We start from the raw sequence: 13,069 nt of genomic DNA, 5'->3' as shown, positions 1-13,069 counted from the left end.
ACAGAAACACTGTACTTCACCTACAGGAAGCAAACTATGCCAGCCCAAAGTTCTGCTATTGTAGCTATCTGGAAATATGTTCCAACTGCTCTTACCAATAACCCGCCACCTAAGACAACATGCGCAATAACTCCAGTAACACTAAATGTTTACCAGCAGCTTCATAAAAACAAACTATGACTGGTGTAGTGTCCTACCCGAACTGCCTAACAGTTCTTCCACAATTACAATCACAATACAGTGCGATCAAACACAAAACGATGTAGTAGCAGAGATAAGACAGAACAGTGAACAACAATCAAATAACATCTGTATGCATATGCATCCACAATGTCGATATTAAAAATGACAAAATGACAACACTGTTATGTCGATATTCAAAATGTCGACAGTAACAAAATGTTGACAGTCAAAATGTTGACTGATTCAAAATGTTTGTAATCAAAATATTGACAGTTGTATGTTAGTATTTGCCACTTATATCTTACTATGGATTAATCAATTGAAAATAAAATGAAAGCTGTTACAAATTCATGTCATGTACTGTATGTTACTTTAGGTTTTAGGAATGAAGTTATTCTATGAAATGAATAACTGCACCTACCTTTGTATTGTGGAATTTGATAGGATTGATACTAGGGGACAAATTCTATTAGCCACAAGTTGGATACAAAATGCTTACCGTGAGTTAAATAACCCATATTAACTGTATGCTCAACTGGCTGTTGCCCCCTGCTACGCCCACAATTATTTTTTTTTTATTTGAGGTGTTCTAGTTGTTTTGCTTTGCATAGGGACCATGTCACGGGAGTGGGCCACATGACCAGCAGCGCTATACAGACTGGTGACAGTAGCGCCTTCATGTATTCACTAGCAGTATTTACTATATATATGTATATATTTAAAGGGGCCCAGACCCCCTCTGGAGGCTGGCCACACCTCTAAGTATGGGCCCCTGTCACTGCATTCCCAGGTGGGCCCTTCATGCCCCAGTCCGACACTGTAGCCTATCCTATTCAGGTGAACGCCCGCTGCACGCATGGTGCCACACCCAGAGCCGGCCCTAACCAATTTGGTGCCCTAGGCAAGATTTTGTCTGGTGCCCCCAGCAGAAAATCCCAGGTTCTCCCCTCACAGCACCCCTCTCAGCACACTGCTGTAACTAAAGAGAAAAGGGACAGGTTTTAGGGGAAAGTTCATTATTCCCCCACCACAGAAGGCATTCTATAGGGCACTCCTCTTCCCTCATTGCACAGCACCCCTCACCCATCACAGCACCTGTCACCTAGCACAGTACCCCAAAGGCACAGATTACATCACAGCATCCCTCGCCCAGCACAGCACCTCTCACAGCACAGATTATAGTACAGCACCTCTCATCCAGCACAGATTACAGCACAGCACCCATCACCCAGTACAGTACCCCTCTCCCAGCACAGATTACAGCACAGCACCCCTCGCCCAGCACAGCACCTCTCAAAGCACAGATTACAGTACAGCACCCATCACCCCTCACTCAATACAGTACCCCTCTCCCAGTACAGTACCCCTTACAGCACAGATCATAGTACAGCACCTCTCACCCAGCACAGATTACAGCACAGCACCCATCACCCCTCACCGAATACAGTACCCCTCTCAAAGCACAGATTACAGCACAGAACCCCTCGCCCAGCACAGCACCTCTCACAGCACAGATTATAGTACAGTACCTCTCATCCAGCACAGATTACAGCACAGCACCCATCACCCCTCACCGAATACAGTACCCCTCTCCCAGCACAGATTACAGCACAGAACCCCTCGCCCAGCACAACACCTCTTAAAGCACAGATTACAGTACAGCACCCATCACCCCTCACCGAATACAGTACCCCTCTCCCAGTACAGCACCTCTCGCAGCACAGATTATATTACAGAACCTCTCATCCAGCACAGATTACAGCACAGCACCCATCACCCCTCACCGAATACAGTACCCCTCTCCCAGTACAGCACCTCTCGCAGCACAGATTATATTACAGAACCTCTCATCCAGCACAGATTACAGCACAGCACCCATCACCCCTCACCGAATACAGTACCCCTCTCCCAGCACAGATTACAGCACAGAACCCCTCGCCCAGCACAGCACCTCTCAAAGCACAGATTACAGTACAGCACCCATCACCCCTCACTCAGTACAGTACCCCTCTCCCAGTACAGCACCCCTCACAGTACAGATCATAGTACCGCACCTCTCATCCAGCACAGATTACAGTACAGCACCCATCACCCCTCACCGAATACAGTACCCCTCTCCCAGCACAGATTACAGCACAGAACCCCTCGCCCAGCACAACACCTCTCAAAGCACAGATTACAGTACAGCACCCATCACCCCTCACCGAATACAGTACCCCTCTCCCAGTACAGCACCTCTCACAGCACAGATTATATTACAGAACCTCTCATCCAGCACAGATTACAGCACAGCACCCATCACCCCTCACCGAATACAGTACCCTCTCCCAGCACAGATTACAGCACAGAACCCCTCGCCCAGCACAGCACCTCTCAAAGCACAGATTACAGTACAGCACCCATCACCCCTCACTCAGTACAGTACCCCTCTCCCAGTACATCACCCCTCACAGCACAGATTATAGTACCGCACCTCTCATCCAGCACAGATTACAGCACAGCACCTCTCACCCAACAGTACCTCTCTCCCAGCACCCGTCACCCAGCACAGATTACAACACAGCACCCCCGCCCAGCACAGCACCCCTCACAGCATAGATTACAGTACAGCACTCATCAACCCTCACCCAGTACAGTCAGGGGCGTGGTGCCGCCCCCCCCCCCCCCGTCCCTCACAGCAGCACAGCACACAGTGTGTGCTGAGCTGCAGTGGGAGACTGCTCGTGGCTGCTGAGCTGCAGCCGCAGCAGTCTCCTATGCCTGTGGGGGGGAGCGATCACACTGATCGCGGCCCCTCCTGGCTTTGCGTCGGGCTGAGGGGGCTCAGAGCGCCCCCCCTCCCCAGCACGCAGTCGCAGCACTGCAAAACTTTTTTTTCTCGGGATTTTCCATTGATTAGGCCACGCCCCCTATTACCCGGGCCCGCAGCGGCTCTCGGCGGGCCTGAGTACAGTACACCTCACAGTACAGATTATAGTATAGCACCTCTCGCCCAGCACAGATTACAGCACAGCACCCATCACCCAGTACAGTACCCCTCTCCCAGCCCAGATTACAGCACAGCACCCCTCGCCCAGCAAAGCACCCCTCACAGCACAGATTACAGTACAGCACCCATCAACCCTCACCCAGTACAGTACCCCCTCACCCAGCACAGAACAGATCACAGCACCCATCACCCCTCAGCCAGCACAGCACTCCTCATCCAGCACGGCACAGTCAGCACCCATCACTCACAGCACAGGTATACCCCCACACCCCACCTACTCCCCATATGTCTTTGTCTCTCCCCTCCCACATCAGTGTCATCAGCCCCCACTCCCCATATGTGTCTGCCTCCCCTCATCCAGCTCTTACCTTTATGCTGTGTGGTGGGGCAGGGTCTAGCAGCAGCTCCGCAGGTGTTGCCTGGCTTCTCCTCTGCACAGCTAGATCCCCTTCCGTCCTTCTCTGCACTCTGCAGCAGCTGCCTCAGTGAAAGTGAAAATAAACACTTCCTGCCTGTGTGAGAAGTGTCCTGCCGCTGCTGCAGTCTCCTCACTGGCCCTGGTTGCCGCACCGAGCCAGCTCAAAGAGAAAACTTTCTACATCTGGCCCTAGGCTTGGGATGCTCCTAGGCATTCCTGTTGCCCCTAGGCATTTGCATATTATGCCTTGGCCTATGACCGGCCCTGGCCACACCTATGTCTTGCATCGATGATGTCAATAAGTGTTATTTTTGTTATTGCTCAGCTTTAACTTCACGGATGAAACAAAGTGTAGGTTATTTCTAGGAGTTTCCACTGCAAAATTGTGCAGATTTCTTGACAATCGGTTCAGTAGTTTTTGCAACAACTTGGAACAAACAGACAGACACACTACTTTCTTATTATATAATTAGCTGTTGTCCACAGCCTCGCCCACGATGAAATCGCTTCTGTCAACTTTTTTTATTTGAGCTGTTCAAAGTTCTATATTACAGTGCAACCGGAAAGTATTCACAGCGCTTCCCTTTTTCCACATTTTGTTATGTTACAGCCTTATTCCAAAATGGAATAAATTCATTTTCGTCCTCAAAATTCTACACACAATACCCCATAATAACAACATGTAAAAAGTTTTTTTGAGATTTTTGCAAATTTAGTTTAAAAGAAAACACTAAGAAATCACTTGTAACTGAAAGGGCGGAACTAGAGCACATAGACTCAGAGCATGCAGCTCCATTCTAAATGTTGATATTTTGCCAATAAAATGCTTCTTCTTAATAATTGAAAGGATGATTGAATAGTTTAAAATTAAAAATACATTTTAAAGCATTGCTCAGAGTTCTGATCTGAGTGTACCTTAAAGCACCACAACGCATGGAAAAAAAATCTCTAATTTAAAAGCATGGCAGTTCCGCTAATGTAGCAATAAAAATTAAACTGTATACATCAATTATGACTACATATCATATCTGAATAACAATAAAACAAACCACAGAATTTGTATTAAAACTTCGCATGTAAGACTTTTATTCATATATGTACCAACTATAAATGGGTAATAGGCAGTGGCATCTGTCAGATTTACTGCATGGTTTTGCAGTTTACATATAATGCAGCGATAACTGAATGATAATGTAAGTACAATGTATCATTTAGATACAATTTTTATTATAAATGTACAGAATCACAAAGTATATTGCTGCTAAACAGGCAGTTTATTTAATGATGAAGACAGAAATATACTAGCATGTAGGAAGTAACCTTGAACAAATCATTGATTCTTATATTGCAGCTATGCACAAAACAAATTTGCTATATATAAACTAGGGATATACAGTAAATAAACTATAAAATAACTGTACGTAAGGGTTATCATTCTGTATTACCTTAAACATCTGTTTATCATATACTGTATGTTTATAGTGTATAGGTAGATAGATTTACATAATATAACTTTTTACCTATTTTCTGTCATTTTTAATTTAAATTATTATTTTTAGACATTTAATTAAATTCTTTCTACATATTGTCTATACATAACATGCAAAATTACACTGTATGCAAGAAATATTTCAAACTAAGTGAATGCTACCAATCATTCCTTACAAGTCCATCTCTCAAAATTCAGTAATCCGAAAAGTGAAGGTCTGAATAAAACATGGATAGTTTTAGAAGAATATCCAATGTCACAAAGGATTTATTTGTATAAAAGAGGAAAAAGAGACTTTGAGAAGAGACTGAAAATGAGTGTCACATAAAACATTGCTTCTCAATAATTTCTTTGCAGACGGCAGTCTTGGTAACTTATTCAGTGCCACCTTACAGAACACTATTTGTATCTAGTTCCTAGTTAATTATTTTTAAGGAGCTATTCCATATACCAAATGCAGCATGGAGGGGTTCAGTGAATGTGGTAGTGAAGGTGTGTAAGTGTCTGACACGATTACACAGAGCATAAAAGGACAGCTGCCCGGCATCATAGTCCAGATATATCCCTACTTTTTTACAGGAAGCAGACTTCTCCAATAAGCTGGTCACTATTTTATTATGCATCACACTATACAATGCATTACACCCACCCAGACACCAGGATTTGTTATTGTCTCCTATGTATGACTGTTCTCCTCTCCTGTCTATACTGGGATAACACATCCCTACCCTCCAGTTCCCTGATTCACTGGTCTCTACCTCCCAGTAATGTCGCCCTAAGGAAAAACTCCTGGTGCTTAAAACTTGACTATACTGAAATCTTTCTGATATTTTGAGACGATTTTTTTTTTTTTCTGATGATTTAGCAATTTTCAAGTCACCCAATACATCTAGATGTTCGCCAGCTGTGTTTATATCAAATAAAATATCTGAAGGTTTTTGTACACGAAGGTTTTGATTTGCACCAGTCATAATATCAGATAAACCTTTATGGAGAGTCACAGAGATCAGACCCTCATCCAAATCACCAACAAGTTGGACCATTTCACCATATCTCTGCTTGGCATCATTGCTTTCTACATTAGTGTCACAAAGGTCAGCGCTGTAACTTTTACCACCTTGTAAGACAGTTAGTGGATCAGTCACATTACACAACTCCTCAATGTGACATGTCTTTCTGTACAGCTCTTCCTTCTTTATTTCCAGCTGCTGGGTATGTTCAGAGACTAGATGAGAAATCTGCTGTAACTGCTTGGAGATGTCCCCCAGGATTTGATTCTCTAGGATGGCCAGTTGTCTCCTTATGTCATGAAATAGAACCATCACTTGCTCTGTTACACAATCATATTTGTCTAGTACTCTTCTTTTTTGTAGTTGTAAACTCAGAATTTCTTGATCAGCCTCCTCTTTCTCTTTGGTCAGTTTCCCCAAAATATTCCTCAAATTTTGCTTCACCTTCTCAGCTGCTTCAAAGAGAGGCTCAACGTGGTGTTGTGTGTGGTCTCCAGCCCAATAACAGGTCACACATATGTAAGCAGCATCATCTGAGCAATAGTACTTAATGTTCCTATTGTGAATGGGGCACCGTCTGTTCGCCAGGGTACTGACGCATTCATGTAAGACATGTTCCGCTGACTTGCTGTGTGCTCTGAGATGATCAGCACACAGTGAAGCCTCACATAACAGACATGTTTTAACAGCCGGAACAGGAGAGTCACAGTATGTACAAACGACCCCAGTCTGCGCCATTGCTGAAAGCAGGAAAAAGGAAGCTGAATTGAAAACTCATGCTATGTCAAAAAACCAGAAGGACCTGTTCTACTTTACTGACAGTACTGTATAAAAAATAAATAGCACTCAGACTTTAGTCTTTTATGCTATTAACCCCTTACACTATCACACGGAGAGATTTAGAAATTGTATGGTTTTCAAAACTGGTCCTCAGAATATTAGCCTCATCCTGCATTTGAATGTGGAATATTATATATTTATTCATAATTACAGATGTGTCGTGCTACATCTTTGCCAATCACACTACAAAAGTGCGCACGCATCGCGCTATGCGATTACCCGCAGCAGCATACGCTATAGCGCGCACTGCGATCACACCATGCATTCCTATGACAGTGCGGGTGCAAACGCAGTGCGCCTATCCGCTTGCGGGCACACGCCTCATGCTATGCATGGCGCGATTTGCTGCGTACACAGCAAAGTTGTAGCAGGACACATCTGTATTTATATAGCGCACATATTCTTCAGTGTTTTACAGAGAATATTATGGTCATTCATACCAGTCCCTTCCCCAGTGGAGCTTACACTCTATATGCCCTACTGTATGTACACATATACACACTAGGGTTACATTTTATCAGGCATCAATTAACCTACATACCAGAATGCTTTTGGATTGTGGGAGGAACCCAGAGTAAACCCACGCAAGCGCGGAGAGAAAATACAAACTCCACACAATTAGGGCCATGGTGGGTATAGAACCCAGGACCTCAGTAAAGTACAGAGGTGAGGGTAATAGGGTGAAGTACAGAGGTGAGGTCTCTGTGCTTGCGTGGGTTTCCTCCGGGTACTCCGGTTTCCTCCCACACTGCAAAAACATTCTGGTAGATTAATTAGCACTAGGGGTGTGCACCGGCCACTTTTCGTGTTTTGTGTTTTGGTTTTGGATCTGGATCTTTCTTCGTGTTTTGGATCTGGATTTGTTTTGCCAAAACCACCCTTCCGTGTTTTGGGTTCTGGGTTTTGTGTTTTGGATCTGTATTTTTTTGAAAAAAAGCATAAAAACAGCTAAAATCACAGAATTTGTAGGTTTTTCTGCTCCTATGATATTACTAACCTCAATAACCTTAATTTCCACTCATTTCCAGTCTATTCTGAACACCTCACACCTCACAATAGTGTTTTTATGTCCAAAAGGTTGCACCGAGGTAGCTGGATGACTATGCTAAGCGACACGAGTGGGCGGCACAAACACGTGACCCATCTAGGCGTGAAACTGCAGTGGCAGACAGAATGGCAGTTTGAAAAACTAGGCCCCAAACTGTACATAATGCAAAGAAAAAAAAGAGGTGCAAGATGGAATTGTCCTTGGGCCCTCCCACCCACCCTTATGTTGTATAAACAGGACATGCACACTTTAACAAACCAATCATTTCAGCGCCAGGGTCTGCCACACGACTGTGGCTGAAATGATTGGTTCGTTTGGGCCCCCACAAAACAAGCTGGCAATTAATCTGTCCCTGCACAAACTGGCTCTTTTGTGGCAAGATGTCATCCTCATCCACCGATTCCTCACCCTCTTCAGTGTGTACATCCTCATCCTCACAGAGTATTAATTCATCCCTGCTGGAACCACAGGTCCCTCTGTACGTTCTGGAGGCTGGTCTCCCTGGAAGAGTTGATAATTCATTTTATGAACATCATCTTCTCCACATTTTGTGGAAGCAACCTCCTACGCCTTTCGCTGACAAGGTTCCCGGCTGCACTAAACACTCTTTCGGAGTACACACTGGAGGGGGGGCAACTCAGGTAAAATAGAGCCAGTTTGTACAGGGACCTCCAAATTGCTTCTTTTTCCTGCCAGTACAGGTACGGACTGTCTGACATGCCTACTTGGATGCTGGCACCGATGTAATCCTTTAACAGACAGACGCACGCTTGTTGCTGCTGCTTTGAGGATGCAAGTGCGGCTACAGCCCACACAATTCACAAAGACAGAAAAAAGAAGAAGAATATTTTTATTGTTTGTGTAGCACACTTTGAGGGTGTCACCACCCTTTAACAGACAGATGCACACTTGTTGCTGCTGCTTTAAGGATGCAGGTGCGGCTACAGCCCACACATTTCACAAAGACAGAAAAAAAAAGAACAATATTTTTATTGTTTGTGTAGCACACTTTGAGGGTGTCACCACCCTTTAACAGACAGACGCACGCTTGTCGCTGCTGCTTTGAGGATGCAAGTGCGGCTACAGCCCACACAATTCACAAAGACAGAAAAAAAAGAACAATATTTTTATTGTTTGTGTAGCACACTTAGAGGGTGTCACCACCCTTTAACAGACAGACGCACGCTTGTCGCTGCTGCTTTGAGGATGCAAGTGCGGCTACAGCCCACACAATTCACAAAGACAGAAAAAAAAGAACAATATTTTTATTGTTTGTGTAGCACACTTTGAGGGTGTCACAACCCTTTAACAGACAGACGCACGCTTGACGCTGCTGCTTTGAGGATGCAGGTGCGGCTACAGCCCACACATTTCGCAAAAACAGAAAAAAAAAGAACAATATTTTTATTGTTTGTGTAGCACACTTTGAGGGTGTCACCACCCTTTAACAGACAGACGCACGCTTGTCGCTGCTGCTTTGAGGATGCAGGTGGAATCTAGACGGGATTTGGAACCGGGGACATACTACCTCCATCAATTCTCTAAATCCCACTGCACTAATGGCGGATACCGGACGCACGTCTAACACCAACATAGCAGTCAAGGCCTCAGTTATACGTTTTGCTTCAGGATGACTGCTGTCGTACTTCATCCTCATCGCTAGGGACTGTTGGAGGGTCAATTGTTTAGTAAAAGTAGTGATGTTCCTACTTCCTCTCTGGGATGATGAACAACTCCCAGCAGCAGCAACAGCACTAGGAGGAAGGGGTTCTTGATCTTTCCCTATTTTATTTTTATCGGAGAAAGTTTGGTCCTCCATTTATGTTATATTGATATATACGTGCGGCTAAAGCGCACACAAACACAGAAAATATTTTTTTATTTTTGCTGGAGAGTAGTGCACTTTGTGGGTTACACCACCCTTTAAGAAATGAGCCAGCCGGCTCTTTACTTATGGGACACAGGCGCACGCTTCGCGCTGCTCCTTTGTTGATGCACGTGCAGCCACAGTGCACACAATTCACAAACACAGAAAATATATATTTTTTTGGTTTGGAGTGTACTTTGGGGGTTACAGCACCCTTTAACGGTCAAGCCAGCCGGCCCTTTACTTAAGACACAGGCGCACACTTGGCACTACTTTGTTGATGCACGTGCGGCTACTGCGCACCCAATTCACAAACACAGAAAATAATTTTTTTTCTAGTTTGGACTGGAGTGTACTTTGGGGGTTACAGCACCCTTTAACGGTCAAGCCAGCCGGCCCTTTACTTATGACACAGGCGCACGCTTGGCACTACTTTGTTGATGCACGTGCGGCTACTGCGCACACAATTCACAAACACAGAAAATAATTTTTTTTTTTGGTTTGGACTGGAGTGTACTTTCGGGGGTTACAGCACCCTTAACGGTCAAGCCAGCCGGCCCTTTACTTATGACACAGGCGCACGCTTGGCACTACTTTGTTGATGCACGTGCGGCTACTGCGCACACAATTCACAAACACAGAAAATAATTTTTTTTCTAGTTTGGACTGGAGTGTTCTTTGGGGGTTACAGCACCCTTTAACGGTCAAGCCAGCCGGCCCTTTACTTATGACACAGGCGCACGCTTGGCACTACTTTGTTGATGCACGTGCGGCTACTGCGCACACAATTCACAAACACAGAAAATAATTTTTTTTTTAGTTTGGACTGGAGTGTACTTTGGGGGTTACAGCACCCTTTAACGGTCAAGCCAGCCGGCCCTTTACTTATGACACAGGCGCACGCTTGGCACTACTTTGTTGATGCACGTGCGGCTACTGCGCACACAATTCACAAACACAGAAAATATATTATTTTTTTAGCACTTGGGGGAGCACCCCTGATGGACAGAGCACCCCCTGGACAACACTACAGCACCCCTTTAGGACTGGGACACTGCACAGGACTTTGGAGTGGACACAGCCCCTATGGAGAACTGACTGCACAACACAGTCCAGCCAGCCCCTATGGACTTTGAAGTAGTGGACACAGCCCCTATTAACAACAGCAGCACAGCACAACACAGCCAGCCCCTATGGACTTTGAAGTAGTGGACAACAGCAGCACTACACTACACTACACTACACAGTCCTAACTCCAACCCTCCCTCTTCACTGTCCACAGCCGAGTGAGAAAATGGCGCCGACGCGGGTACCTTATATAGGATCCAAAACCCGCGAGACTCGGAGGCGGGATGATGACATTTTGCCTCGATTTCAGATCCGAGTCAGGCGGGAAAAGTCGAGCCTGACTCGAATCGGACTCGGATCGGGGGGGCTCGGGGGGGTTCGGATTTCAGAAATCCGAACCCGCTCACCCCTAATTAGCACCCAACAAAAATTAACCCTAGTGTTTATGTGTGTGAGCATGTGTGTAGGGAATATAGTTGTAAGCTCCCCTGGGGAAGGGACTGATGTGAATGGCCAAATATTCTTTGTAAAGCGTTGCAGAATGTGTGCACTATATACGTAACTGGTAATAAATAATTTTAAAACTGTATAATGCATAATTAATGTTAAGATATTTATAAAGTTCTGTCAAAAACATTTTTAGAAACTGAGTGCTGACTTCATCACTGATTATTAGTGCGTTTTGATGTCATCGTTTCATTGTTCATAGGGAAAGCTTGTTTATTAGAGTGCTGTCACACAGACATTTTGCATGCTATAAAATCCTAACATTCATAGCACTAAAATGATTGGGCCCTACAGCAAATACATGGGCTGCTGTGCCTTACAATGACAAACACCTGATTAGAATACATTGGCATTTAATCCATCATTCTCACCTAAAAATAATATTTGTTTATTACTTTTTCAATAAGGAATTTGTTTCAAGGCTTTACATTGTGTACTTAAAATAGTGGATTATACATTTTAAAGGATAAATGAACCACTTGCCTGGCACAGTCGTATCAGATACGACCATACCAGACTGGGCTTTAACTGACATGGTCGTATCTGATACGACCAGTCACAGATGCCCACTGGGCGGCTGCGGGAAGCTAATCTTCTTGTGGCCGCCAACATCAGAGGGACCTGCTGGTCCCTCTGCAACAGCAGCTGCCCCGCTAGTTTGTCCCGATCACTGCTGGCCACAGTGATCAGGCATCCGGCGGCACCCTCCTCCCGCGCGACTCCAGTGTATCCCGATCACTGTGGCCAGCAGTGATCGGGCAGCCTGCGTGACATTTCCCCTGGCAGCCGGCGCCACTTTATCTGCTCCCGGCGTGCCTGGGTCCCCTTCCCCCGGCGCTTCAGTTTCCCCGAGCCGGGCCACCCTCTTCTGGTACTGCACTGAGTCCCCGTGCGGCTCTCCTCTCTGCGCGTCTGGGTCCGCTTCCCCCGGCGCTGTAGTAGTGTCCCCGGGCCTGCTCACCCTCTTCTTCTGGCGCTGAAGGGACTCCCCGAGCGGCCCACCCTCCACCCCGTCATCCAAGCGCGGCGTCGGCGGCAGCGGCTGCTGAAGTTTACTTACCTCCTCTTCCCGTCATAAATGACCAGGGAAGGGGGGAATAGGGGGATATAGTTTGAGCACAGGATATAATATATTGGATATAATTAGTCAAAAGAATAATGAAAATCCACAATTATAAATATCAAACCCTAGTATAGGTGTCAAGCAAAAATATTGTAAAGTGTGGAGGTGCTCCCCATGAGAGTATAGATAAACGTAGTATGGGGAAGAAGAAGAAAACTCTCTTGTTGGGGGCACTCGAATGTAAAGGTTATAATAAGAATAATATATAAAAAATAACTTTTATTAGATATATTTTAAAATACCAAAAACAAGTCTGAGCCTGTTACTTATTGGCATTACTGTTGGAATAACAGCTATAAATTATCACAAGCAGAACACGAACATACATAGAACATAAGACAACATATAATACAATACTTATCACAATTGTGTGAAGCTAAGTGAAATATTACAAATAGGTCTATAATTCTCTGTCTCATACAATATTGAGACCTATATAAAACATATACTAGTTCAATGACCTCATAATGTCGTCATAGCACAATGGCTAATCAGAATTACGGCAGAAGCATACAAGGAAATCTTCT

At 45.0% G+C, this 13,069-nt stretch overlaps 1 protein-coding gene across 1 annotated transcript; it reads right to left on the bottom strand.

Moving 5' to 3' along the window:
- Window positions 1-4,665: 4,665 nt before the first annotated feature.
- Window positions 4,666-6,827, bottom strand: LOC148542452 (E3 ubiquitin-protein ligase TRIM39-like). Its single transcript, XM_088468338.1, has one exon. The coding sequence runs from the start codon at window positions 6,825-6,827 to the stop codon at window positions 5,496-5,498; it is 1,332 nt and encodes a 443-aa protein (XP_088324464.1). The 3' UTR covers window positions 4,666-5,495.
- Between the last annotated feature and the right edge of the window lie 6,242 nt (window positions 6,828-13,069).

Source organism: Taudactylus pleione, unplaced genomic scaffold (assembly GCF_031769625.1).
Source record: "Taudactylus pleione unplaced genomic scaffold, aTauple2 ptg000012l, whole genome shotgun sequence".
NCBI lineage: Eukaryota > Metazoa > Chordata > Amphibia > Anura > Myobatrachidae > Taudactylus > Taudactylus pleione.
Note: the sequence above shows the minus strand (reverse complement) of the source record. Positions and strands in the feature narration are given on the sequence as shown.

Excerpts from the sequence above, each read along its gene's own strand:
- LOC148542452 (XM_088468338.1), bottom strand. The coding sequence starts at position 6,827 with ATGGCGCAGACTGGGGTCGTTTGTACATACTGTGACTCTCCTGTTCCG.